General features: G+C 37.9%; 2 protein-coding genes across 3 annotated transcripts in view; one reads left to right on the top strand and one right to left on the bottom strand.

The window, feature by feature from the left end:
• The window catches only part of BTD (biotinidase), a 39,933-nt gene that overhangs the window by 9,871 nt on the left and 4,157 nt on the right, over positions 1-25,905 (bottom strand). The window contains exon 2 of the mRNA XM_077176415.1: positions 444-592. The gene's annotated coding sequence lies outside the window, so the exon portion shown is untranslated. The remainder of the gene's footprint in view (positions 1-443; positions 593-25,905) is intronic.
• On the top strand, positions 14-21,270 carry HACL1 (2-hydroxyacyl-CoA lyase 1). Of its 2 annotated transcripts, none has more exons than XM_054630556.2 (17): positions 14-172; positions 1,115-1,219; positions 4,831-4,871; positions 5,428-5,508; positions 8,153-8,225; positions 8,711-8,788; positions 9,770-9,864; positions 10,387-10,499; positions 12,112-12,247; positions 13,355-13,460; positions 14,864-14,947; positions 15,234-15,335; positions 16,295-16,449; positions 17,596-17,754; positions 18,043-18,150; positions 18,748-18,934; positions 19,320-21,270. In XM_054630556.2, exons 1-17 carry the CDS (start codon positions 116-118, stop codon positions 19,350-19,352), a joined length of 1,713 nt encoding a protein of 570 aa, XP_054486531.2. In that variant the 5' UTR covers positions 14-115; the 3' UTR covers positions 19,353-21,270. The 2 variants fall into 2 exon arrangements, with proteins under 2 accessions (XP_054486531.2, XP_077032518.1); XM_077176403.1 differs by lacking the exon at positions 14-172 and adding an exon at positions 555-814.

The raw sequence follows: 25,905 nt of genomic DNA, 5'->3' as shown, positions 1-25,905 counted from the left end.
TCGCTATCTGATTGGCCGAGCCGCCTGTCAGTCACTGCGCACACCCTTCGCCCCCGGTCCCGGCCCGGTCCGGCCCGTTCCAGGTGGGCGGCGGGGCCGGGACAACAGGGCCGACATGGAGGGCGAGGCGGTCAGCGGGGCGCAGCTCATCGCCCAGGCCCTCAAGGCGCAAGTAAGAGCGCGGGGCGGGAACCGGCAGCCTGCGGGCCGGGACAGCCTGCAGCGAGTGAATGTGCGCGGCCGGACTTTCCCGGGGGCCGACGGAAAGGACTCGCCCCCACCGCTCTGAGGGAGGGAGAGGGAGGGACGGAGGTTCCGCCGCCCAGCTCCGGCAGCGGCCCGGCCCCCGGGCGGCATTCCCCAGGCCCACACTGACTCCCTTCTGGAGGGCTTGCCCCATTCCCGAGTCTGCCCCATTCCCGAGCTCAGCCATCCCCCGTTACCGCCAAGCGATGCCGGGGCTCCTCTGCGGCTCTGCCCGTGACAGCTGGATGGATGTGTCGCCTGCGCCTCCTTACAGCGACGAAAACTCTGTGTGACCTCTAAACTCGAGATGCTGGCACGGGTCTTGGGAGAAGACTTTGCGTTTGGCCTGTGAAACATGGAAAAGTAGTTCAGTTGTAATCCAGATAAACGTAGTCTTCTCCATCTCTGTGTTTCCGTGGGCACGGTGCTTTCCCAGCCATTTCTTGGGGGCTTTTTGCCGTTAATTTTCTGTGAAAGTGTAAAAGCACAAGGTGCCATGAGGCATTTTCAGAGTAGAGGAGGCTGACATACTGAGGATCAGAAAAGTGACACAGCAGGGATGTCCCAGGTAAGAATTGCTCAGTGGAAAGCACTAAACACACCTGGACTGAGGCACTGAACCATTGCCCCACTCCCAAAATAGGCTGGGCTTTGTAGACTCCCAAAATCCAGCACTTTCACAACCACCGAGGGCTGAGCTGCAAACATCAGCTGATGTTTCCACAGTGACCTGAGAGCTTCTCTGTGACTATGTTACATTTTAGTTTTAGATTTCCTATGTAGTTAGCATGTCTGTGTTTGGCATGTGCTTATTAAAGCTGTCTTTTGGGAAAAACAGTCTGACTTTTCTCAACTTTTTTCTTTATAGAATATTGAATACATGTTTGGCATTGTTGGTATTCCAGTCATTGAAATTGCAATTGCAGCCCAGGCAGTTGGAATAAAATATGTGGGAATGAGAAATGAGCAAGCTGTAAGTATATATCTGTACTGGGACCAACCCTTTACTTAACTGTTTCACAATGGAATGAAACCCAGTTTAAGTTTTCTTACTAGAAAGAATGTGGTCTCTGAATTTTCCTTTAAAAAACCTATACAGGAGCAGCCACTGTTGTTTTGGAATAATGGAGAACATTGGTGCATTGGGTTGAGTGTTTCTTTGTGCCCTTCTTTCCCCACTTCCATTTTAAAGTGGCCCCTCCTTTTCTGTTAAAGGAATTGCATCTTCTTTTCATTTAACAATGCTATTCTCCAATAAGGGAGCAAGGATAGCAGAGGGGAAAAAAAAGAAAAAAATAATTTAAAGACTGCATGTGATGGAGAACAAAAAAATTATAAAAAGTTATCTCCTTCAAGTACTGTCTGACAGATGTGCATCTGACAGATGTACTATCAGATATTATCTGCCAGGTTTTGAGATGCTCATCCAGGGCTTTTTGTTTTTCTGTCACTTTCTACACACTTCCCACTATTATCATTCTTACTCTAACTGGTAGTATTTTAGTTCTTTTTAGGACTTTATTATCTGCTCCTTTACTTTTTTCCCCCTGTCTAGGTGTTGTTCTTAAGTGCCCAAAGAAGAAAGTTTTCCTGTTGACTGGTAAACTTGTTCTGACAATTTTAATAATTCTAGGGTTTTTTCCCTTAACTATGTTTTAAAAGCTCACAGAACAGGAAACCACAGAAAGTAATAATGCTTCCAAGTGCTCAAAATCAACCATGAACATAGACTCTCTTATTTATGTATATTTCAGCTTTATTGTGTAGGTGTCAGCAATTAAAGAGCCAAGCTGGTCAGGATTTTGGTGCTGTGCTGCTAGTTCTGCATTTGTTTGGTTTCCCACAGTAGTAACTCTTCAATCTCAGTAATTCCTTGGGTAATCTCAGACTGACGATAACCTTGGGATTATTTGTTGTTTTGAAGGGTTGCTGCACAAGATGGGGAGCTGGCTGCTGAACTGGTGGCAGAGGCACCAGCAACTTCCCACACCTGATCTACAGCAGTTGCCAGTTTTCCTTAACTTACTTAGCTAATAATCTTTAGGATTGTCCCAGTCCTCAACACAGTATTGTTACAATACTTCTTCTAAATCAGGTGGTTTTGAGCTGCATGTTTTTGTTGTCTGATCCCTACATTATTCTATTGGAATGTGAGAATTTAGAGGAATGCATGTCTCTATGGAAAATCTGTAACATAAGAGAGAGGCAAACATAGACAAACATATTTAAAAGGTGTATTTGAGTCCTTGAAGAACTGGGAATTCAGCACAATCTTTATGTTCCTGTAGGCCATTTAGCAAATATTATAGTTTTAGCTGTGGTTACTAACATGATTAAAATTAATTTCCTCATGTGTCTGTAATTAACAGAGAAGATTGCTTTGCACTGCCAAACGAGATGCTGTTCTATTTATTAGTCTTTACTAGATGAAGGAGGCAAAAAACATTCTGCTGATTAATTATGAGCTGCTTTTGTTAGTAGAATAAAAACAGCACAAAGACTATTTTAAGGTCAAAATGTCAGGATTTCTCTTGTTTGGGGAGTCAAAAAGGATGAATGAAGCTGCATCTTGTAGGGAGTTTTGGTTTGTTCCTTATCCTCAGTGAGTAGTAGAGTAATTTCTTGGCAAAGGGTGAAAGCTTATGTATAGATATTCATTATATACTCAATATATACGTGTCATAGTTTTAAATGTCTCAGTTGTGTGGTCTGGCTGTGGAGGATGTGTATACATACAGCTGCCACCTTTATTGGTGAAGGCAGCTGTATATGATATATGGAAAATTAAGGGATTTTTTTTTTCCAGGAGTTGAGTTTCTACCTCATTTCTAGGCCAGATGTAGCAAAAGGATTTCCTTGTAAAAGTGATAATATTTTAATTCATAGGAAATAGGGCCCATAAACCAGTTAAAACACAATAAAATCTCATGCTGAGATAATAATCAAGCAGCGTACTTGCTGTTTGGCATCCTTGTGTTCTTATTCTGCCTAGGATGGTGGTGGAGTCACCATCCCTAGAGGTGTTTAAAAATGACTGGATGTGGCACTGAGGGCCATGCTCCAGTTGACAAGATGGTGATGGGTCACAGGTTGGACTTGGTGATCTTGGAGGTCTTTTCCAACCTTAATAATTCTGTGAAAAGCTCATAAAACTGCAGAATAGGAACACCTGAGGGAAGCATGGAGCTCAAGTACCACTACCAATACGCATAAGCCATTCTCCTGTGGCCTGTAACATGGAGTGGGTTTGCCAGAAGCAGCTCACCTGCACCCACATGCCCTTTGAACAGTGAAAACTGTGTTGCAACTTCACAGGGGCGGGTGTTTTTTGTATCTCTCCTTGGGTAATTAGAGATTGTTGCAGTTGTTTACAAGACTGATAACCCAGCTCCCAGCTCAGTTCTAAACTTCAAAACCCCCTTTACTATATGTCTATTTGTTAACAAAACACATTATTTATGTTAGTTCTTTAATCTTTAATAATAATTATCACTACATATTCAAAGCAATCTCTTGATATTTGTATCCTGAGTTAGTTGTGAGCATATAATATGCTGGAGTTGGTGCAGCTGTGAAGGGAATCAGGCTCAAAGCACCCTTTAATAATGGCAGCTGGAACCAAAGTGGGTGTCTTATCATCAGAGTACTCAATTATAATTAAAATCAAATCTCCACTCTATTTAAAAATGAAAGAGGCAGGTTCTAAGGCCAGAAGCTTACTTAAAAAAATAGAAAATATTGCAAAATTAGGATTTTTGAACTTGCTGATTTCAAGACAGGAATATGAAAATATAAGAGGCTGGGCAATGTCACACGTGAAATCTTGAGTTCTGTTGTCACCTGTAAACGTCTTGATTCACATGCTGTCATTTTACCAGGTGACATTTGTATCCAAATGTTTCATATCAGTACAGGAATAGCTTAAAAACATACTCTGCAATAACACTGCTGATGAGGTATGCCAACACATGTTGTAGGTGTTATTTTTGTGATTTTTATTCAAAACATAATTTTTCTTTAAATGTGTGGTACCAAAGCAAAGTGAGAAGTATTTCAGCAGCTCAACTTATGAAAGATGATCTCAAATCATCTAATTATTCTCTCCAATGTGAGATTTCAACCTTTTGCTTGATTTCTGAAATACAATTCAGAATGGCTGCATTTCTGCTTGTTGTCTTTCTCTTGCAAGTCCCTCTTCCATGTTCATCCAGAAGGCAGTGGAGAGCAGAACTTTCATGTTTTGTTCTATTTATTTTTTTCCCCTGGTTTTAGTTGGGTTTTTTGATCTGGTTGATTTTTTTCTTTTTCAATTCCCAAATAATCCTAATGTAATATCTTGTGACAAAAGGAGCCTGAAATGTGGAGAGAAGTGGAGAAGAGTCTTGAGATTTTTCATATTAATCTTCATGGACGCTTCTAATAATGGGAAGGGTGAAATGGAGTTTTACTTATATTTAAGCTCTTATAGTCAGGGAGGAATCTGTACCTGCTTATTTTCAGTATTTTTCTTGAAAGTTATGTACAAAATATCATTAAATGTATAAATAATAATAATAGTATCATTAACTCCAATATTTTCAACAGGCCTGTTATGCTGCATCTGCTGTTGGATATTTGACTGGCAGGTATGTAAAGAAGTGTGCAAAGCTGTTAAGAAATGCTGACTAGTTTAGAATTATAATTTTTTATTTCATCACCTGGAATAGCAAGAGCCTCTGCCCAAATTACATCTCAGTAAAATTTGTGTTGAATCAGATGCAATACTTCCAATGTGAGTTTTCTTAATTGGGAACTGCTGATGAAGTACAGTTGAGAAAACTGCAAACATAAGTTTACCAAATTGAATATAAATGTTAGATGGCAGAGCAAATGTGATAGAAGAAGCCAGAGCTGTGTCAGGATAAGCCTGTGTATATTGCCCATGTCTGTGTGGGTGGCACATAATTGTTCACTTGCCTTTCTAATTGGATTGATACAGCTTCATAGTTTGTGATTTTCATGTCTACCTTTAGTCATTCATACAAATTCCTAGCCATTGACATGAGTAAATGACACGAGTAAAACTTTAATATTCTATACTTCAGCACCTTACTAATTTTTGTTGATTATTTATTTGGTGTTCTTTGTGCTCACTTTCCTTTTCTCTCTTCCTCTTTTTTTCTTTTTGTATTTTCTATGTAGACCAGGAGTATGTCTTGTAGTGTCCGGTCCGGGTTTCTTACACACCCTTGGTGGGATGGCAAATGCAACCATTAACTGCTGGTAATTTAACTGCATTTTTCCTTTAAAATTCCAATAGTTGTGTGTTGTTACTTGTTTCAGATGTTGAGCTCCACAGTATTTAGTATTTTAATTTTCTCATTATCCGCATGAAAGGGGAAAAAAGGAATTCTTCCTTTATCAATCTTAAAATTAATTTAGTTACATTTTTTGTATTCTCATGGATAAAATTCTTGGTTTTGTCCTACCCCATTGTGTATATTTTAGAAAATCTATCAGTATAGCTGGTTGTATGAATGTGTTTGAAAATGAAGTCAATATTAGCCTGTAATGCTCTCATGATCATGGAGATCATCTTAAAGGTGTTTCCTAAATTTAAATTCATACTGCCTTTGAATTACTATATTTCATATGTGAATAAATTGACAACTGCATTGTTAAAATCCCTATTTGCTCCCCACGCTGACATTTAGAGCAGTAATTAAGTATTGAATTAAATGATGTACAGAGGGATAGTATTTACTCCTGTAAGCCTTCAGTGAGACGTGACAGCTTTGTCTGGTCTGCCACTGAAAGCTGTTCAGAAAGCTGTGCTGAGGAATTTGGGAAGAAGCTGTAGCAATACCAAGCAGATGTGTTCACAGAACAGAATGTGATCCAGAGTAGTGTGAACACTGGAACACTGAATTAGCAGTGGCTGATGGACGAGGGAAGCTCGGTAATGGGAACACTACAAATCAAATCTGACATTTTGAAAAACGTCCTCTAGTGTTCAAATTCTTCTTTTAAAAAATGAGTTATTGACTAAAGTTTTGCTGTCACTATTTGACCTTAGACTAAAAAAGATTTTGAACAGTCAGGCATTTGATTATAAGAAAGAAGTGTACATGTAATTTACTTATGGATTTGCAGGAGACATTTTTGAGGGTAAACTGCATTTTCAAGGGTAAAACTTCTTGATACTTCCTGCTAAAAATTGCCTGCCATGCTGCTGCCTCCTGTCCTGCCTCATTCTGAGCAAGATTTTGTACCTCATTCTGGCTGTGACAATAGGTTCCAAAGCCAAGTGTGTGCTAGTTGGTAAGATTTGGAGTAAACACAAGCATGCTGAATTGTGGTTAAATTTTTAATCAGTTTACTGAAGTTCTTCTCCTGCAAGCCCATAAGACTTACCATTATTAGTTTCATTACAGTCAAATGTTCTGTCTGCTTCACTATTTTTTGCCTTACTTTATAAGCACTGCTCTTCAAAATGTCTACAATATTGTGACAGTAGTACAATGATTTCCTTGAGGGAAAAACTTACTTCTAGTTAGAATTATTTAAAACTTCAAGGGCAAAACTAAATCTTTTCAAGAAATAGCTGTTGGAGCTGGCTTTCTAAATAGTAGACCAGTTTTGTAATTGTATTTCATTATTGGCAAGTAGTAGCTAATTTGTTCATTAAAATATTTAAATAAATTTGGAAAAGGCAAGTGAGAGGAACATAGGGTTTGTTGCTGTCAAACAGTCTTGGATAGTAATAATCATTTTGCTGAGGGGATGAAGCAGAATGAAATGTGTAGAGCAGTCACCAAGTGAGTTTTTCCATAAAGATTTTTCATGGAAGTAAGATGCAGCCTGAAGTTCTCATTTCACTGCTCCAGGGGATTAGAATTGAGATTTTTGATGTATGGCAGAGAAATGGCCTGGTTATGAAGCTCGGATCTAGATACACAAATCCCCAAGTCTTATGGCTGATTAAATTTAGGATTATGCACGGAACTCACTGCTAATGTTTGAGCTTGATACATTGTGTAGATAAATGCAGTCTATAAGGCCATCTCTGAAGAAAAATTGTTTAAGAGAAAAAGCCTAGAAAGCTATAGACCCAATATTTCAATATAGTGTAGATGAACAAGGACATTAATAAAACAACTTCCCTCTGTTGACTCAGCACTTAGCATTTTAAGGAGTTTGACCTACACTTTGAATAAAAGACAGGTTTTCATTCACTGTAGGAAAATTATTTATTATATTTTGTGGAAATTACAGTAAAAATGTGCTCATGTGGAATGTATAACCCTCATGGTAAAGCAATACTGCCTTCTTTGCTTAGCTGTGAACTGATTTAAGTTCAGGACTGCTTGCAGGCATGTTAATTTTTTGTCTGTTTTTTTTCAGTTTTGGAGTTTTTTAACTAAAAACAAAATGCAGGGAGTTGTGCTCTCAGCCAGCTAACTTAGCTGTGTTCCAAATTGTGTAGGAAGAAAGCAAAATCTTTTTGAAAAATTGTATCCTAGCTTGTTTTTTAGTTCTAGTGCTTGTGCATGTTACAGTATCCTTTATAAAGACACATCTTAATACTTTTTGGACCAATTAATACTTTTTAACTTCTTATTAGGTGTTATCATTCCCTCAAACCACTGTGTCACCCATATTTTCAAACTTAAATGAAAATTGTCTGTAATGGGATTTGGTTTTAGAATTTCTATGATCCAAGTCACTTAATATGGCCAAATTGTCCCAAAACTGGTGACCCAAAAGCTGCTGGGAAGGCTACTGGCTGACACTCTGATATTTAGAATCCATTTTTGTATTCTTTATCTATTCTTGTACAGATCTGAGGATGCTATATGTATATATGTATACTGATAGGGGGTTTTGTTTGTTTTTAAATTTTTTGTTTGTTTTTTAACTTTCCTAGGCCTTTGATTGTTATTGGCGGTTCTTCTGACAGAAATCAGGAAACCATGGGAGCTTTCCAAGAATTCCCACAGGTATACAGACATATAGCTTTCTACAGGAAGGTTTCAGTTAAATAATTCTTGTTTCTTCATTATTGTAGGAAAACCAATTCTGAACACTAACGTTTCCTAGCAGATCTTATAATGCTGTTGATTTGCTCCATCTACTGGTTTAAAATTGACATTGCGTAAATACAGCAGATTGCCTTCATGTTGGAATTCATACTCTATTTTAGGTTTTCAGCTAGTATAAATTAACTTTGTTTGTTCTGAGAAGGACAAAAGCAAAATGTCCAAGAAAATAAACCAGTTTATGGGGGAAGAAAAAAAAAAGCCAAAAATTTAAGCACATGGAGGAATGAGTATGGTCTTGACAGTTTTCACCAGTTGCTACTGCATTTTTCTATGGGGAAGTTTCCACCTCATTGGTTTTCATCTGTCATTTCTTTAATTTTATTCATGTGGAAATTAGAAAATTATTTTGATAAATCAATACAATGTTATTTACCTTTATTCAGGTTGAAGCTGGCAGGCTGTACAGCAAGCTGTCTGTCCGCCCAAGCAGCCTGGAAGCTATTCCTGCTGTTATTGAAAAGGTATGAAAAAATACAAAATGAACAACAGAACCTCAGATAACTGTCTCCTGTTTAGGTTTTGAGGGTTTATTTTTGTATAGTTGTTATTCTAAGTAATTTGCTCTGGCAGAAAGGAAGTGATGGTTGATTGAGTAAATTAACAACTGGGGAGGTTCTGCCTTATGAAAAATGCTACGGAATAGGCTAGAAATAGATCCTAGTCCAGTCAGATGCTTACTGATCCCTGCAGTGCTTTTTGTTAGCTTCAGATAGAGTTGGAAAATTTTTGTGAAATAAATGCTTTTAGGGAGAGATGCAATAACTAGAAATTTAATGTTTCAGCTGTTTTATCATTGTCATGTGAAGGAGATTTGGAGGAGGGCGGTGGAGATGCTTGTGTTTGGGGTTTGAGTCTGGTTGTTGTTCTGTTGGTTTTTTTTTTTTGAGAGTGAGAAAAAACACATTCTTATCTCAGTGCTTCAGAGAGGATTAGAGAAGTCTCTTGGTACTGCTGTAGCAGCCCTTCAGCCATGTCAGCCTAGATTCTGCATACAGTCATACTGTTTCCAGAAGTGCAGATTCAGCAGAGCATCTACCTGCAATAGAAGAACTGGGATCAAAAGTAATAGAAAACAGAGGCATTGGTTATCTTGGCTTTACTCTGTGCTACTTTAAGTAGAATTCAGCATGAATATTTAATTTTGTATCTCCAAACGTAACAGCTGATAAAGCCATTGTCTCATTGCAAATTAAACAAAGAATTTAGAGTCTAATACTGTACATCTGCTGAAAGGCTCCAGCTGGTATATAAGAGAAAGTGTAAATAGCTATCAAAAATTTATTTTGCTGGTACAAATCCATGAAAGCTTCCACTGTGATGAATCAGCAAAATGAAACTATACACCTTGTCTGCCTACAGCAGAGTTTTCTTGCTTTTTCAAGTATAAATATTTTTAAAATCCTGTCAAACAGTGATTAAAAGTGTGATTGTATGTTTTCTAGGCTGTAAGAACCAGTATGTATGGTCGTCCAGGTTCCTGCTATATTGACATACCCGGGGATTTTGTGAATCTTCAGGTGAATAAGAGCTCTGTCAAGTGCGTAAAGATTACGTTCATTATTTTTAAAGTTACTGAACAAAAGAAAATTCATTTATAGGTCAATTTCTTTTCTAAAACAAGAAAATCCAGCCTCTAAATGTGACATCCCATATTACATATGGATGTATATTATTATGTAATGTAATTATGTAATATTATTATTATAATACATTACATAACATTAATGTAATTTAATGTAATAATGAAATATTATTATAATATTATTATATTATATGTATACATATTACAGTTTGTAATGAAATGTGCAAAAAAGAATGAGTTAATATGGTAATATAATGATGTCACTCTGTAAATCACTGAAACAAAACTACCTACAAGATTAAAGAGACAAGGAGGGAAAACTTCAAAGCCTGTTTTGAAAAAAGTATTTCCTGTTCTAATCAATGCTGTGACATGGTGTGTAGCAACTGCAATTTTATGCTAAACAATAGGTTTTGTCTTTCAGCATTTCTTGTTTTGCATTTTTTAAAGAGCCTCTTTTGTTTTGCTTGGCTGCAGGTACACGGAATGCTGCCTGCCACCTCCCATCAGCTTGGCTGAACACTCTGCTGTATCCAAAGCAGCCTCTGTCATTGCTCTTTCCAAGCAGCCTCTGCTCATCATTGGCAAAGGTAGAATGCTTTGTTGTAGCTTTGAACCGTGCATGTTCAGGACAAGAACAGTGATTGCTCTTCCCCAGAAGTGTTACCCATCTTCTTTTTACCCTAACAAACCAACCAACCAGTAGTAAAAACACAAAATTCTTTGGAATTTAATGTTAAAATTTGCTTTGGTTTTAGAATTTTGTTCTGTTCTTTAATGGTTTATTTTTAATCTTGTTTAAAGGAAAATCAATTGATAAAATACAAGTTTATGTAGAAAAAAAAATCAGATAACTGTTTTCTTTAATCCTAGAGCCAGTACCAAGGGATCACTTCCAAAATCCCAAGCAATTTAAATTCTATTAAAGAAATTATATTCTCTACTCTGGCATATATAGCAAGAATCAGAGTAACCAAAGGTAATTTTTCTGGTTCTTGCTGAAAGTGCCAGCCTACCTGTGTGGGGATGTACAGCAACACAGCAAATGCTGCTGCTGTTGCTGCTTTACAGACTTTTCTTTGTACTCTGCCAGTCTAATCAGTTCCTGGAGATGGGGGGTAATTACTTTCTGTGCTAGTTCACTTCTTTTATGCCTCCTTGTGGAGTGTTAGCCAGTGCAGTGGTGTTTCTGTTGAAGATACAGGTCAGCTAGGAAGAGAATTAAAATAACCAGCTCATTTAACCCAGGCTGTTTTCCTGCAGATATGGGGAATGATCTCTGTCTGTGTTTAATTGGGGAGTGCAGTGATTGAAATGAGATGCATCTTATGATTGATTAGGTAATGAAATTGAAAACAGAAGGTAGATCAGAAGAGATTATGGGTTGGTTTTTTTCCTCTCTGGCTGGATACACAGGAAGAAAAGGGTGTTCTTTAAAAGCGAAAGGTGGAAAACTCAAAAAAAAATTATGTGTTTTGTCTATGTCAGCAATTGAGAATTTACTCAACAAATGTGCCTGGACTTTGTGCTATATATTGTTGTTGGCAGAATTTTTTTTAAAGACATGCAAAAGTATATTTTTCAGGATTTAAGACTCATAGATTCAAGCCATTGCACAAGGACCTGTCAGTTAATCCAGATTGCCTGGGCAAGCTTAATTCAGCAGCCATGTACTGCTGCAGCATCACAGGAAATGTGTGCACAAACACATACCTTTGCAAGGACTTGTTTGTGCTTCTCTCTTTTCACTAAAGGCTTCTAGTAGAGTCTTTGGGCAGGTTGTTACAGAGCAAGGGGTAAGCAAGAAATGACTGACACGACATAAAGATCATCTCGTGTTGCTGCTGCAGAAGTCTCTGTCCCATAATACGAAATTTCACTCACTAAAAAATTGTGATTTTAAATAAACAAGATCACCTATTTTTCCCTGCCCTGCTTCATAAAAATTGATAAAAGAGTTCAGCTGAAGTCTTACAAAAAAGCCAAGCAAACAAAATTTTTGTCGAAAATATGTGAAATTTTAACTGCAGATATCTGTGATTTGGCATGTTTAGTTTTGAGTTCTTCAAAATGAAAAGTAACAGAGTTCATAATGGGAAACTGTACTCTTTGTGCCATAATGTAATCAACTTAATTGAAGTGCAAGCAAATACAGTTGGTTTCTGTAGTATTAAGCAGTCTCTTTAATTTCATTTCATTTAGGTGCTGCTTATTCACATGCTGAAAACAACATCAGAAAGTTGGTGGACCTTTGTGGACTGCCTTTTTTGCCTACACCAATGGCAAAAGGAGTAGTTCCTGATAACCATCCAAATTGTGTAGCTGCAGCAAGATCAACGTAAATATAAAGCAAGGCTTCTAATCCTAACAGATGGGAAACAAGTAGGAATTTTAGTGGGCTACGGATGCCAGGGAAGAGAAAATTCATACCACAAAAATTTTTTTAACTATGTTTTGCACTTCACTGTAGAGCACTGGAGATCCTGCTGGAAAAGGGACAACAGATTTAAGTGGGTCACTTTAGAATGCTGACCAGGAAGATACTTTGAGATATATTATATTCTGTAGCTATGAAACCTATGGCAAGTAGATGGATTAATGTTCCTAGTGTGTATCTTGTAACATAAAACAGAACTGGCAAACAGTTTATGTTAAACATTTAACTTCGTGCACTAGACAAACTCTTTCTTTTTACTTTAAAACCATAAACAGAAGCTTGAACTGCCCATGTTGCAGCTGAAGTTTTGCCAGCTGTTGTTTCTGTGTGGTGTTTGCAATACCCTATCGCTAAATTGCACTTTATTTATAAAGAAAAGTAAGATATTTCAAACTACTCTGAACGACTATGTTGAAAATGATTTTTGGCTTTTGGCAAAATTAATGTGAATGGACTCTAAGAACCCTAGTCAGTTTGCAGATGGAGCATTTATATACCCTAAAAGTAAAATGCTGTCCATTGCTGAGCATATTAGCTTTATCACTGTTAAGCATGCTGCTAGGCAGAATGGAGAATAAAAGAATATACCAAATATTGTCTGCCTATCTGAAAGGTAAATTAATGGGAGACTAAACTGAGAGGCCCATACCAGTCTTAATTTTGGCACCCACTGTTGCCAGTGTCACAATAGTGAGTCTTTTGCTTTAACCTGAGTGTCATTCTAGCATCTTGTTGGTCTCCTAATGTAATGATTCCTCTCGTATATACAGTGTAATAGGAAAATAGTAATTAATTTTCTTCTTAAGTTTCTTAACTCTAGAATGGCTTGGTGATTGGCTGTATAAACAGATACAGGGTTTTGGGGCTAAGCAAGCAGCTTAGAGGACTGAAGAATTCTATGTGTATTCTAGGTTTGCTGTAGTGGTTAGGGTTGTTTCTAATTTTGCAAAGACGGTTAAATGTAATAGCGATTCCTTCTTACCTGCTTCTGTCATTTCGCTTTATTAGGGCATTACAGCATGCTGATGTAATCATCTTGCTTGGTGCAAGGTTGAATTGGATTTTGCATTTTGGTCTTCCACCAAGGTATCAACAGGATGTAAAGGTTATTCAGGTAAGCAGGAAAATTACTATCATTTAATGGAAGTCTTCTGTGTTCTAGCATTGACCAGAGCAATTATTGTAAAAAATTTGTTAACATATTTCATATGGCAAATACTGCCATATGGACAGTGGAGTATGGTGCATATAGTTATGGCAATTCTCCAGAAATACTTATGCTATCTTTAATTATTATTTTTACTTCCTATTTTTTTCAAGAATGTTTACAATACTGTTCCTAGTATCAAGAGCTTGGTGCTGCTGTAATGAGGAGAGCAGACACATCTATGCAGTTGACTAATACAGGGTTAGACTCACAGAACTGTTGTGATCTTTGGAGCATTGGAATTTCTATGATTGAAAGAAAACTGTCTTTGAAATTGTGGAGTCCTTCATACTGCTCTCTTGGCTGTTTGTTTTCTGAAAAAGAACGACTTTCAGATCCTGTCATAATGTAAGAGCTCAGTCACTCAGAAATGAAGTAAGAGGAAGAAAGGCTGTTAAACTAATTAATGCATTTGATAATCTGCCAGCTCTTAGAAAGAGAAATCTTTAAATTGTGTCCTTAAAATCTCCTCTCCAAGAATGTGATCAAATAGTAGTAGTTGATCCAACATATTGGCTTTCCTGCTTACGCTGACCTGGAACATAGTCTAAAGTTCCAAATTTGACAATAGCATTAATTTTTAACCTAAATTTTTTAAAATACACATTATTTTTGCAAATATTACTTTTACAAATAATACATATTTTATGATTCCTCTTCCTAAAAAATTTAAAGACTTTTTCATCTCGCATAATTTTTTTCACTATCAGAGATTAGTGTTAAAACACTAAGTCACTTCATTGTTTGTGTGACCTAGTCAAAAATAACAGTTTATGTAACCTTAGAGGGCTCATGCATCACTGAAAGATTTGCTTCAGTAGTTGCAACTTACTTTTCAGTTTCTTCATGCTAATTAAGTTCTTACTGTCCAGTAGCATACACACAGTTTTCTCTGAAAAAATTGCTGCTTTGTATAGATATACCTGAACCTAGATTTTTAGCTCACATACAATGCTGTAATAAAGTTCTACAGTGTCTGCAGGAGCTTGAAAGAAGCAAGCAATGAACATTAAGGATATATATAGCTTTTCATTCATAAGGATATATACAACTTTTCATTTTCATTATAACTTTTCATATATAACTTTTCATTAAAATAGGTATGTACCGTAGGGTTTCACTTTGTATAAAGGGTTTCCTGATGTCATGTCAAGGAAAGACAAAGGAAGTTACCTGTGCAGCCAAAACAGGATATGAAGACAATGTTAGACATCTATGTATGTTAGGGCATGTTCCTCACTTGAACTGAAAAAAAAATAATTCTGGTTAATATCCTTGAGTTAATGGTTGCTTTTCTTTTTGAAATACAGATTGATATTTGTGCAGAAGAGCTGGGGAATAATGTAAGGCCAGCTGCAACTTTATTAGGTGACATAAACGCCGTGACTGAGCAGGTAACGTAATGTCCCGTGTCCTCTGGTTTTGACCTCAATTTCCTCTGAATCATGTGATGTAACTTGCCAGTTAAAAATAAAAGGAAAAAAAACCCAACTGTTCAAGGAAAACCATTTTTCAGGCAGTATATTCGTGTTGTATATCCAGTCTATTCTCAAATTTTATGTTAAAGATTCTGATTACTGTGATTGTGCTGGGATGGTTCTTAGTAATGTTATTATTGATATTTTGTTCTCTTTTAAATATGTTGAAAGACCCCTTTACAACATTTCAATATTGTTCCAGCTCTTAGAAGAATTCAACAGAAAATCATGGAAATATCCTTCTAATTCAGAGTGGTGGAAGAAGCTAAGAGGGAAAATAAAGAACAATGAGGAAAGATCGAAGGTAGTGTGACATTAAAGAAATTAAAAGATTTCTTGCTATAACAGGCACTGATAAATTGTCAGTTTTGTAACTGGTCTATATCCAGCTTCCTCAATTGTTTCTCAGTTAAGTCACCCGGACTTTGAAAATTTGTACCATTCTGGTACAGGCTTACTCTTCTTATGCTTAGGAACTGTAAGCATTATAGGTTAAGTGTTCTATGATTTTGTTTGAATTCAAACTGTGTAGAAATCATTACACTTTGGGATTGGATTCTTAAAGCCATTAGTAGGAGACCACAGCCAGAGCTGCTGTATTATGGGCAGTGGCTTTTAAGCAATGGACTGATATTCCAAGTACTCCAAGTGGAAACTGGCTTAGGTGAAGACACATTCTTAGTTTTCTTCTAATTGTAATCATTGTTTGTAATTGTGCAGTTTAGCAGTGCCGGTCTAGGTTTAATCTATGCTAAAAGCAAGTAGCTGTTAAGGCCAAGAGACCACAGATGCTTGGTATATACCTAACTTTGTGTAACTCATATTCTGCAACTTCAGATGCATGTTCCCAAGACTGGGATCTAAAATAAAGTCATTTTAACAAATTCCTCTTTTGAATTATCTCCTAGCACACAGATGACAGCTCACTTAGGGTTGTAAATAGTCACGCCTGGTGCAGAAAAATTTCATGAGCCTCTTGGGTTAAACTGAGTTTTAATAGCTTCTGCTAATGATAGGCAATTGAAGGGCTGCTGAGCTTGTTGAGCCTCTGATAAATTTGTTATGTCCCCAGGATAGATACAAAAGGAGTGACCTTGATGCAATACTGTTCCTAGTATCAGTAGGATGCAGTGCCTTAAAAACCAAATACTTCAGCCTTACCTGAAGCAGAGTGAATTTTATTTCCATCGTTATTATTTATGTGCCTCTGTTTTGCACCCTAAATTCTATTCGTGGGAGTTACTAATATCTTTTCTTTTTAAGGGATTAGCATTGCAGAAATCTCTGCCTATGAATTATTATACAGTCTTTCATCACATCAGAGAACTGATACCCAAGGACTGCATTTTAGTAAGTGAGGGAGCAAACACCATGGACATTGGACGAACTATGCTTCCAAATTTCTATCCCCGGCAAAGGTGTGATATCTTCTGTTCTGACTCAACATGCTACATTTCTGCATAAATATTTTCATTTAGCTAAGAAGAATAATGGCCTGGGAAACAGAAGTATAATATGTTGGGAGAGGGATTAAGAAAAGTTTTCCACTCACATACTGATGTCCTGTCATAGATTGTAACAATTCTCTGCGTGCTCTGCAGCAGAATGGTGATAGTTGCTCTCTTCTTATGGAAAGGGAGTGATGAGCATTGTGTTCAATTCTCAGACCTTGATGTTTGTTTCTGTGTTCAGACTCTGTGGTAAATATTGATGAAAAATAAAAACAATCATTTGGATTCTTATGTTGAAAAGAATTCACATGAAGAGTTTTTCTTTGGAACACTTCAGAATAGGGAAAACTTGAAAATTGGATTATATGCTGGGCATGCTTTCATGTAGACCTGCATGCCTAAGGTGTGGGTACTCAAAATACTGCTTTGTGAGCAAAACAACCAACAACACCCATGTACTTCCAGTAGAGCTGGGGAAAGAGTGTGTATTTTTCCCCCTTATTTAAAATAAGTACACAATAATGTTACTGGTTGTCTCTTCAGACTGCACTGCACATGTCTGAAAGGAAATTCAAGCAGTTAACCCTAGAATAATCTAGTGCTTTATGTACTTTTGTATCCATTATGTGTTTCTGATGGAAATGATCTAACTAAATTATAGCTTTCAATTTGATTTCAAATGGTTGAACAGAAGACTAAAATTTGAACAGCAGTATTTAATCAATGGCTTTCAGACTAATAGTTATATTTTCAAGGAATTAAATATAGAAATATTTCATGTTGTCTGTCTCTACAGTAATTGAATGTTTTGAAATACTGTAACTATGCAAGCTAAAAGCATATGAGAATAGTTCTTTATTGTGGCACTAGTGTACAAGAGTTCTTCATTTTAATTTGAGTTTTCCAGTATGTTTATATCACTTAAAACATTTGCAGTTTTATCAAATGTTTGGCTGACTCTAATAATCTCTAAATGTGGTATCTCTTTATACAAATTGTTTATAAAACAGTATTTGCATACTATATGGCAAAGTATTAAAAGTAAGGCACCATGAATTAACTAAAGAGATTGAGTAGAAATAAAGGGATAATAATTCTGTATTCTCCCTTTAGGCTTGATGCAGGTACTTTTGGAACCATGGGAGTGGGGCTGGGTTTTGCCATAGCAGCTGCCATGGTAGCCAGGGACCACACACCTGGAAGGCGAGTTGTCTGCATAGAAGGGGATAGTGCTTTTGGATTTTCTGGAATGGAGGTGGAGACTATCTGCAGGTAACTGGTTTTTTTGGCTCAAGAAGATGCTCTTCAGGGTCACTTTAACTAGAAGAACTTAACTGCTGGTAGGTGAGGCATCAATAAAACACATAAAAACAAGCCAGAAAACATACATGCTCATTTTTTATGTTGTTGGGATGTAGTGCTTTACTAGTGATGGTTGAATCATATTTCAGGTGGAAGTGGGGTTTTTTTCTCATTTTACTTGTAAGGAAAATTACACTCTTAGCATCTTACAGAAGGGGGCAAGTATTTCAGAATTCTTCCAAATGTGTCTTTTTACAGATACAACTTGCCAATCCTGATAATCGTAGTGAACAACAATGGGATTTACACTGGTTTGGATGCAAATTCCTGGGAGCAAATGGTAAAGTTTGGTGACCCTGCTACATGGTAAGCATCTTCAATGTCCTATGTAACTATGGAAGAAGTGACCAAAATAGTCATTCTCTTAATTTTTAATGCTTTATGATCCAGATTAAAATTACATTTATAAAATCAATTTAGTCCTGGGCTAAGTTCATATAAGTAAGAACGAATTACCAAAAGCAAACAGCCAACCTAATTCCAGCCTACTGTTTGCACAGCAGTGCAGCAGAGAGATGATTCTCTATTAGTTTTCTCAGGTTCCTGCAGCAGTTCAGCCCACACAGTACAGAGTTCATAGTGGGTAACTTTCAAAATCCTGATACTCTCCAAAATTACCTGAGATCTGAGTTTACACATGACTTCTGCTTCTGAGCTGAGATCTCTGAACTAAGAGAACTAAGCTAAAGCTTAGCTGAGGAATGACTCCACAAGATAAAAATGAGTACAGTACCCTATAAGCACATCTTAGGTGATACAGCAACCATAGTTCTTTCAGCCCAGAAGAATTCATCAGGCCAGCACAATAACCATCTTGCACTTTAAAATTGGTGCTAAAGTAATTAAATTAGTCAGCCTGGCAATTTTCCCATGCCATTAGTCATGTTTTCCATTCTGTTACAGTGTACCTCCTGTTTCTCTCCTGCCAAATGCACACTATGAGAAAATTATGTCTGCCTTTGGAGGCAAAGGATACTTTGCTAAAACACCAGAAGAATTGCAGAATGCTCTGAAAGCAAGTGTGTCTGACAAGCAAACACCTTCTCTTATAAATGTAATGATTGATCCACAATCTGAGAGAAAGAAACAGGTGTGTATGTTTTTTCCTTTCTTTTACTGCAAGCTTCATAGTGGTAAGCTTCTGAAAACCTTAGGGACTATCATTTAAACCACAGAGGAGGCAGGATGGTTGCAAGGAAGAAAGATTGTTGATAGAATTGGGAGATGGAAAAAACAGGTCCTTTTACACCATGCCATCTGCTTTCCTTGCTATCTGCTTGTTTGGGTTTTTTCCCCCTACTGGCTGTATAGTGTCCTTAATGACTGTTTCCAGAATTTAAGGTTATTCCTTTTCATTCTAGACCAAAGGAGATGAACCATTTTTAAGCACTCTTTATATGTTGTGGATTCCCTCTTACTGTTTGTCCATTCTGATGTGGTTTTTATTCTATGTTGATTTGTTTTTTTGCTTGCAGGAATTTCCCTGGCTGACTCGTTCTAACCTGTAGTAGAAGAGGAAGATGATGGTGGTGCAAGGCAGCATGTTAAACAAAACTGAGTTGTTTTCTGGAAGTGCAGATGATACAACTGTATTTTGCATAAGCATTGGAACAAGTGGGATTTTAGAACTGCTGTGAGAGGAATCTTTAAATGCTGAAATTAGGTAATTGTAAAATGACAAAGACAGATTGGAATGTATATCAGGCCTTCTAACAGATTGTACACAAACACTGATGATAAAATTATATACTTTTTCTTCTACTCAGAGTAATACCCATTATCTTTGAATTAAAATCTTGAATGTTCTGGATTAATAGAATAAGGTGAGGGTTTTATGCTGTCTGAAACATAGAAGTGTTTGCCAGTCTGCAATTATAGTAGCTTGATTTTTAACCAACCACACCACCATTCTACTTTTAAAACCTTTGTCCTCTAAGGACCAAACCAAAGCATCTTGTGAATAATTCCTGATTGGCCTCATTATGCATTGAAGCCTGTTGCATTGGTCATAGCTTCCTAATTTTACAGATTGATTTTTCAGCTTCTTCTGAATGTAGAATAGTGTATTAAAAATGCAGACTTGCTCAAGGGCTAAGCTTCTGTCTACTGAATTTGTTTTTACTAACTGGAACTCATGGTGTTTGTAGGAAAAGCAAACCCTGGATTTTTGTTTGAAGCTTAGCTCTTCACAAACACCACCATGTCTGTAGGCTGAAAACATGGCCATGTGTATTAGTGAGATTCCCAGTATTAATAGATTGTAAATCTTTATGATCAGAAGCATTATAAATAAAACATTACCACCACCATCACTGAAATATCGACAGTGACACCAACAAAAAGACCACAAAAAAACCCCAAAAAACCCAAATGAAAACAAAAATTTAAAAAATCCCTCACCAGAGCAACAACAATAAAAGCTATTAGACTGGAGCATAATGTTAATTTTGGATGGTGTCACAAAGCAACCACCAGTGTTTGTGCTGTGGCTGGCTAAATGTACAACAAAGGTTCTTCCTGTAGCTCTATAGAGACCTAGAGTCCCACCTGCACTATGATGCAGAGGTGACATTTAGAGCAGATATTTGGCCTGCCTGGCATTCTGTCTACTGTGTTTTCATTTGTTGCTGCATCTGACAATCTGACTTAGAGCTCAGACTTTAGAAATTAAATAGCTCTTTGTCTATGCTTCTGTCATGGCCTACAACAGTTACTATGCAGGGTACTCTAAACAGATTATATTTACATCTGTTCTTAAATGCAAGGTTCTTTGTTGTTACATGCACAAAAGGGAATATTCTATCTCTGATTTGGGTTTTGCTTGCTTTATTTTCTGTTATTCCATTGTCAGTAAGTGTTAGTTATCTAGTGGAAAGCACTTGATGACCTAAGGAAAGAAAGCACTGGGCTGGCAGGGGATTGTGGCCTGCAGTCAGGTTTGTTACAAAAGGCTTGGCTTATTGGGTCTGGCACTTTGGTTTGGGTCTGGCCCAAGGCCATAGGTTACTGTTAGGTAGAGGAATGTAGGACAGTCTCTGCACACTGGTACAGGAAGATAATATCTGAAAGAAATAATATCTGAAATAATCTGAAGTGCAAAAGGATAAAATCCTAGAATGGATACATCTCACAAAAAAATGTAAGGTTGCTGATTTGCTGTGTTCTCTGGGATACTCTGCAAGGAAGGTGGAACAATGTTGAATCTTGACATTAATTTTGTTTCATTCTTCTTCTTGTCTCACAAATTCATTTTGATATGTTTCTCTGATTAAACACAACTCATTATCATGCTGTAAAATATCTGTGAGAGTTAATGCTGGAACTGACCACAGGGGAGATAATTTGCATTGGATTAGCAAATGTAGAAAATACTATTTTATACTTGAAAATTAATAAAAAGTGATTTTCATGCTGTTTCTTCTTTAATGAGAGTGTTTGAATTATGTCAGCATTTTGTGTCAGCTGTTGGAAATCAGCTTACTTTTGTTACTGTCTCAGCACCTCACGAAATAGCATAATGTGTTGAGTATGTGTTCCTGCAGCCCCTTGTGTGCTCAGCTTGCTAACAGGTTTAGTTTGCAATAATTCCAAACTGCTCAGTAATTGTGTTCCACTTTCAGTCTGCAGTGAATTCTGTAGGCTCTGCCCTGTGAGCATTTGGGTGTATGGTGTGTCTGCTTGCCTTCAGCTGTTATGGCCACGTAGCACATACCTGCTGTGGTGAGGAGTCAGGTGTAGGTTTGGTCTGGCCAGATTTGAATTTAAGCACTCCTTCAAAAGCCCAAGTACACATAAAACAAGCAGCAATGCATCTTCAGCTCTGCCACTCTGGACCCAGAGGCAACAAGCACATGCTGGCTGGAAGCTATGGTAAAAGTCTTATTAGGAAATATGTCTTCTGCACTGACTGCCTCTTATTTTATAAGTTGTAATCAAAATCTCTCCTGCAGCTCTTTTCAGGCTGTTTAAAAGGCTTGATGGCTGTACTTGCAGGAAAGAGCGCTTGGCATTCCTCTACTTAGTAATGTTCTGAGGTAACACCGGATGTCAGAGCTGCTCTTCTGTATGGCAAACTGGGAATGTGACTTCTCTCAATTTATTGACTTACAAGTGAGTATTGAAATGAGTAAGAAACAGCTATCCTGAAGGAGACATTTGCTGTTTCTTTTGATGAGGTGATTGAAACCTCAGGTGGACAGATGGACAAGCTTTAAAGAGGCCCTCAGTAAAGCAGACCCTTCCAGGTAATTATGGCACATGTTAATATAAATAGGAGTTATTTCAGTGTCTCTTCTTTCCAGGAATCTCTAAGATGCCTGAAATAGTGAGGAACTAAGTAAGAAAAGTTAATGAAATGACAGCCTGCTTGCTTGAGTCAATATACTTGAGAAATTTTGAGTTTCATCAGTCTTCTCAAGGGAGTGATAGAAAAAGCAAGGAAAGATGCTACTGAAAATGTTCCATAGTTTAATCTGGAATTATTTTTCTTTTTGTCAGCTATAGAATGTCTGAGCAATCTAACTAGCAATTATTTGTATAATACCTTGGATCGGATTCTAAAAACTGGATGCAGAGAAGGGATGCTTTGAAGACAGGATATGAATTGCTGTACTGTAGATTTGGAGAAATGGATTAGCATCTTATCTAGGATTGTATAAGTGGCCATGATCACACGAATGTAAGCAGCTTAGAACATCTTTGCACATAAATGATGGGAGATTTCCCCTAGTGCTAGTAATGTTACCACATGAGGAAGATAGTGGTAGACTCACATAAGCCTTTTTACATCTCCAGCCTATACAGCAATCTAATGTGGCTCTTGATTCCAGAAAGCAGTTGCTGTTCCTGGGTGTGAATTTTGTGCAGTGACTACCTGTAGCTGTTGTAGCATGAAACTTGTCATAACCTGCAGGCCTACCTGAGAACAAAACTGTTGGACAGAGAGGCTGTTCAGTTCTCCTGTGTGGGTTTGCCTACCTCTGCATTCCTTGCAGCTTTAGAGGTGATGTGATGTCAACACACACTCAGTGATCCAAGCTAAGCTCCACAATGTCTGGATTCAAGTCCCTCTTTAATTAAATCTTCACATTAAAAATATATTTACTCTTTAAATTTGCACTTTTCAAAGTGTTTGAAGGATTTGTCCTCTCTCTCCTTGGCATTGTCATGAAGACAATGTGCATGTATGGTATTTTATAAGCCTTGGTGCTGGGAAGTGCTGGTACCAGAACTGGTGGATATGCAGGCATACTTCAGGTTCCAGCCAAAGCTGGGCCTTAGCCAGGCCATAAACCACCTGCTTTCTCTGCAAAAACAGGGGTATCATTCAAGTTCCCAGAAAATAAGTAAAAAGTATGTTCAACCCTGCCAGGAATTTAAATCTACCCCACCTAAGCAGCTAATGCTGGGTCTCATTTTATGTAGTTGAAATCAGTGAGGCCTTATTAATGATTTTGGTGCAGAAGCTGTTTTTTCTCTAAGTTTTCATCTCTGTGTGCCAAATTGCCATTTGGTGTTTAAGGTCTTAAATACAAATTAGTGAAGCTTCAAAAGTAGGACTTTATGATGGAAATTCTAATGCAGCCTTAATTACAGTTCCCTGGTTCTGCAAAGAGTGCTGGGAAAATGCTCTTGTCTAATTTGATTAGGTTCAGTTATCCTGTGTTTGGGAGATGACAACCCTGGCATCCCAGAATAACTGGGCAACAGGCAGTGCCCAGGCATTTTCTATGGCTGCCGTGGTAACTGTAGCTGGGCTTCAAAATTTGAACCCCTGTAAAAAGAGAAATCCTCTCCACCTTTAGCCTGAAGCAGCATCTTTTAAAATCAGCCTGAGGTTCATTATCAGCTTACAAAAACAGGGCAGTTTTCCAGCATGGATGTGTCTTGCCTAGCAGCTGTGGTGCCAGAGGACTCTCACTGAGTCCTGCTTGCTATAGTGTCATGGTCAGCACTTGTAGCCATCCATTTGCTTAAAACACCCTAAAAATCAAAAACATTCTGCTATTTCTTCTTGCTGTTCTACTGTGAGCTATTTCTTTACCTTTCCCCATCTTTATAATGTTGGTTATTCTGTCAAACTTTGGGTAAACCCTTGGATGTCATCCTCTACTACTGCTCCACAAGAGGGTTTAGCTGCTCTGCTCCTGCTTTTGCATTCTGTAAGTCACAGATCCCAAACATTTAGTGCCCAAAGGTATCCAGGAGAGAGAAAAATGAGCTATGGGAAAATGAGGTTTCATGTTATTTAAAAGACAAGGTGTCTGCAGCTTTTTCAGGCCCTGATTTGCCCAGGCACCTATGCACATGCTTCATTTCAGGAGCACCTTCATTGCTTTCACTTGCAGGACCCTGGTTACACTCATGATTAATTATTTTCCTGAGTTAGTGGTGCTTTGGCCACTCACCTGGAGGGCACTACAACCTTCTGTAGAGGATCCCTGTGTCTGGGGGCATTCTCCTAGGCATGCATGCACTGGTGTTTGGATCCATGTTTGTTTGCATGTCAGTAGTGTAATGGGCTGTACTGCGGTACAAAAGTCAGGAGCAGGATGCTGCATTGCCAGGCATCCATGAAACTCTCAGAAATTAGAAGTCCTGAGTTTAGTGCGAGCATTAAAATAATGATGTTAATAATGTTTTTCTGAAAAAAAAATAAATTTTTCTCTGCTGACAGAGAAAAAAGAAGATTGTGCTTTGTGGTGTCTAATTCATTGGGCTCTTTGGCAAACTAGATAATAAATCACTTAAATTAGGAGTTGTGGGAGCCAATTACTGCCAGATATTCCTGTGTTCTGTGCCTCCAGCAGCATGGCAGCAACACTGGTACAGGCAGTGAGTTCTGCAGACATTTACTAATCAAAGTAAATAGCAGTAGACAATCCAAATGAAAAGAAGATGAAAAAAATTACCTTGCACACAATTTCCATCTCCTCTAGTTGCAAGACCAGACTGGGTTAGAGGTGAGACTTGTTTGTGATTCACTGTCTGAGGATGTTGAAGACAATTTATCTACTTACATAGTGGTGACTGGAGACCTCAGTTGGCTGGGACTATGACAGTCAAGGCCATCTTCGTTGTCCTATAGGACATTTTTCTATTAGTCATCCTAAGGTTTTGCATGTTTGCCCCAGATTTTCAAAACCTGACAATCCTAGACATACATCTTTATTCTCTGCATATGTGTGAGCATGTATGATGAGTGCATCTCATCCAAGAAGCATTGCATGCTCTACAGCTTGACAGGCAAGGTTCAAAAGAAAAATGAAGTGAAAAAGAGGGAGAAGAGTGTTTTTATAAAAGTCAGCACCTGAATTATTGTTTTAAAGTTGTTCTACTTAGTTATGCCCTCCAGCATTACAAGTCCATAAGTGGGGTGGTTTTGGTAGCTTTGATGGAAGTCATTTTGAATTATCCTATAAGCTTTAATCATGTCCTTAACTCTTTTGTTTTATAGTCTCCAGTAGAAAAAGAAATGTGTGCATGGGGATTACTCATTGGAGTGAAAAAAAAAAAAGTGAAGGACTGAGTCTTTGAATTAAGTCTTAATATTTCAAGATGAACTTTCTAAACATGGAATGAGAGCTGGGCTGCTCTGTAAACAAATACACTCTGAAGAGTGTAAAGATAAATCGGCTTCCCTAGTCACTTTTGCATTTCTGTGTACCATAGAGTACAGAGAAAAGAGGAGGCCAGAAGGCTGCTGCTTGTTGTGAAATGTATCAAATCCATTAAGTGCCTAATTTGCAAAAAGGAGTTGCTTTTGGAAATTGCTAGTAACAGATATCCTGCCATCAATGTCCTCCTTCACCCTGTTCATACTGTGGGTGGTGATGTGAAGGCTGACTAGTGCTGGCTTGCCTTTAGCCAGCCACCTGCTCCTGTCCTGATAGCCAGCTGGGAGACTGGCACGGCTGGAGCTGTGAGTAAGCCAGAGCTCCATCAAGTGTGAATGTGCTTGGGTTTACTTCATCACACAGTTAGGGTCTGTTCCTATATGGCCTTCTGACTTAAATTCAAATACACCAGCAAGGAAATGGTCAGGCCATTCAGTGGCTTTCT

This window comes from Agelaius phoeniceus, chromosome 1 (genome assembly GCF_051311805.1).
Source record: "Agelaius phoeniceus isolate bAgePho1 chromosome 1, bAgePho1.hap1, whole genome shotgun sequence".
NCBI lineage: Eukaryota > Metazoa > Chordata > Aves > Passeriformes > Icteridae > Agelaius > Agelaius phoeniceus.
This window is presented reverse-complemented; position numbering and strand designations above follow the sequence as displayed.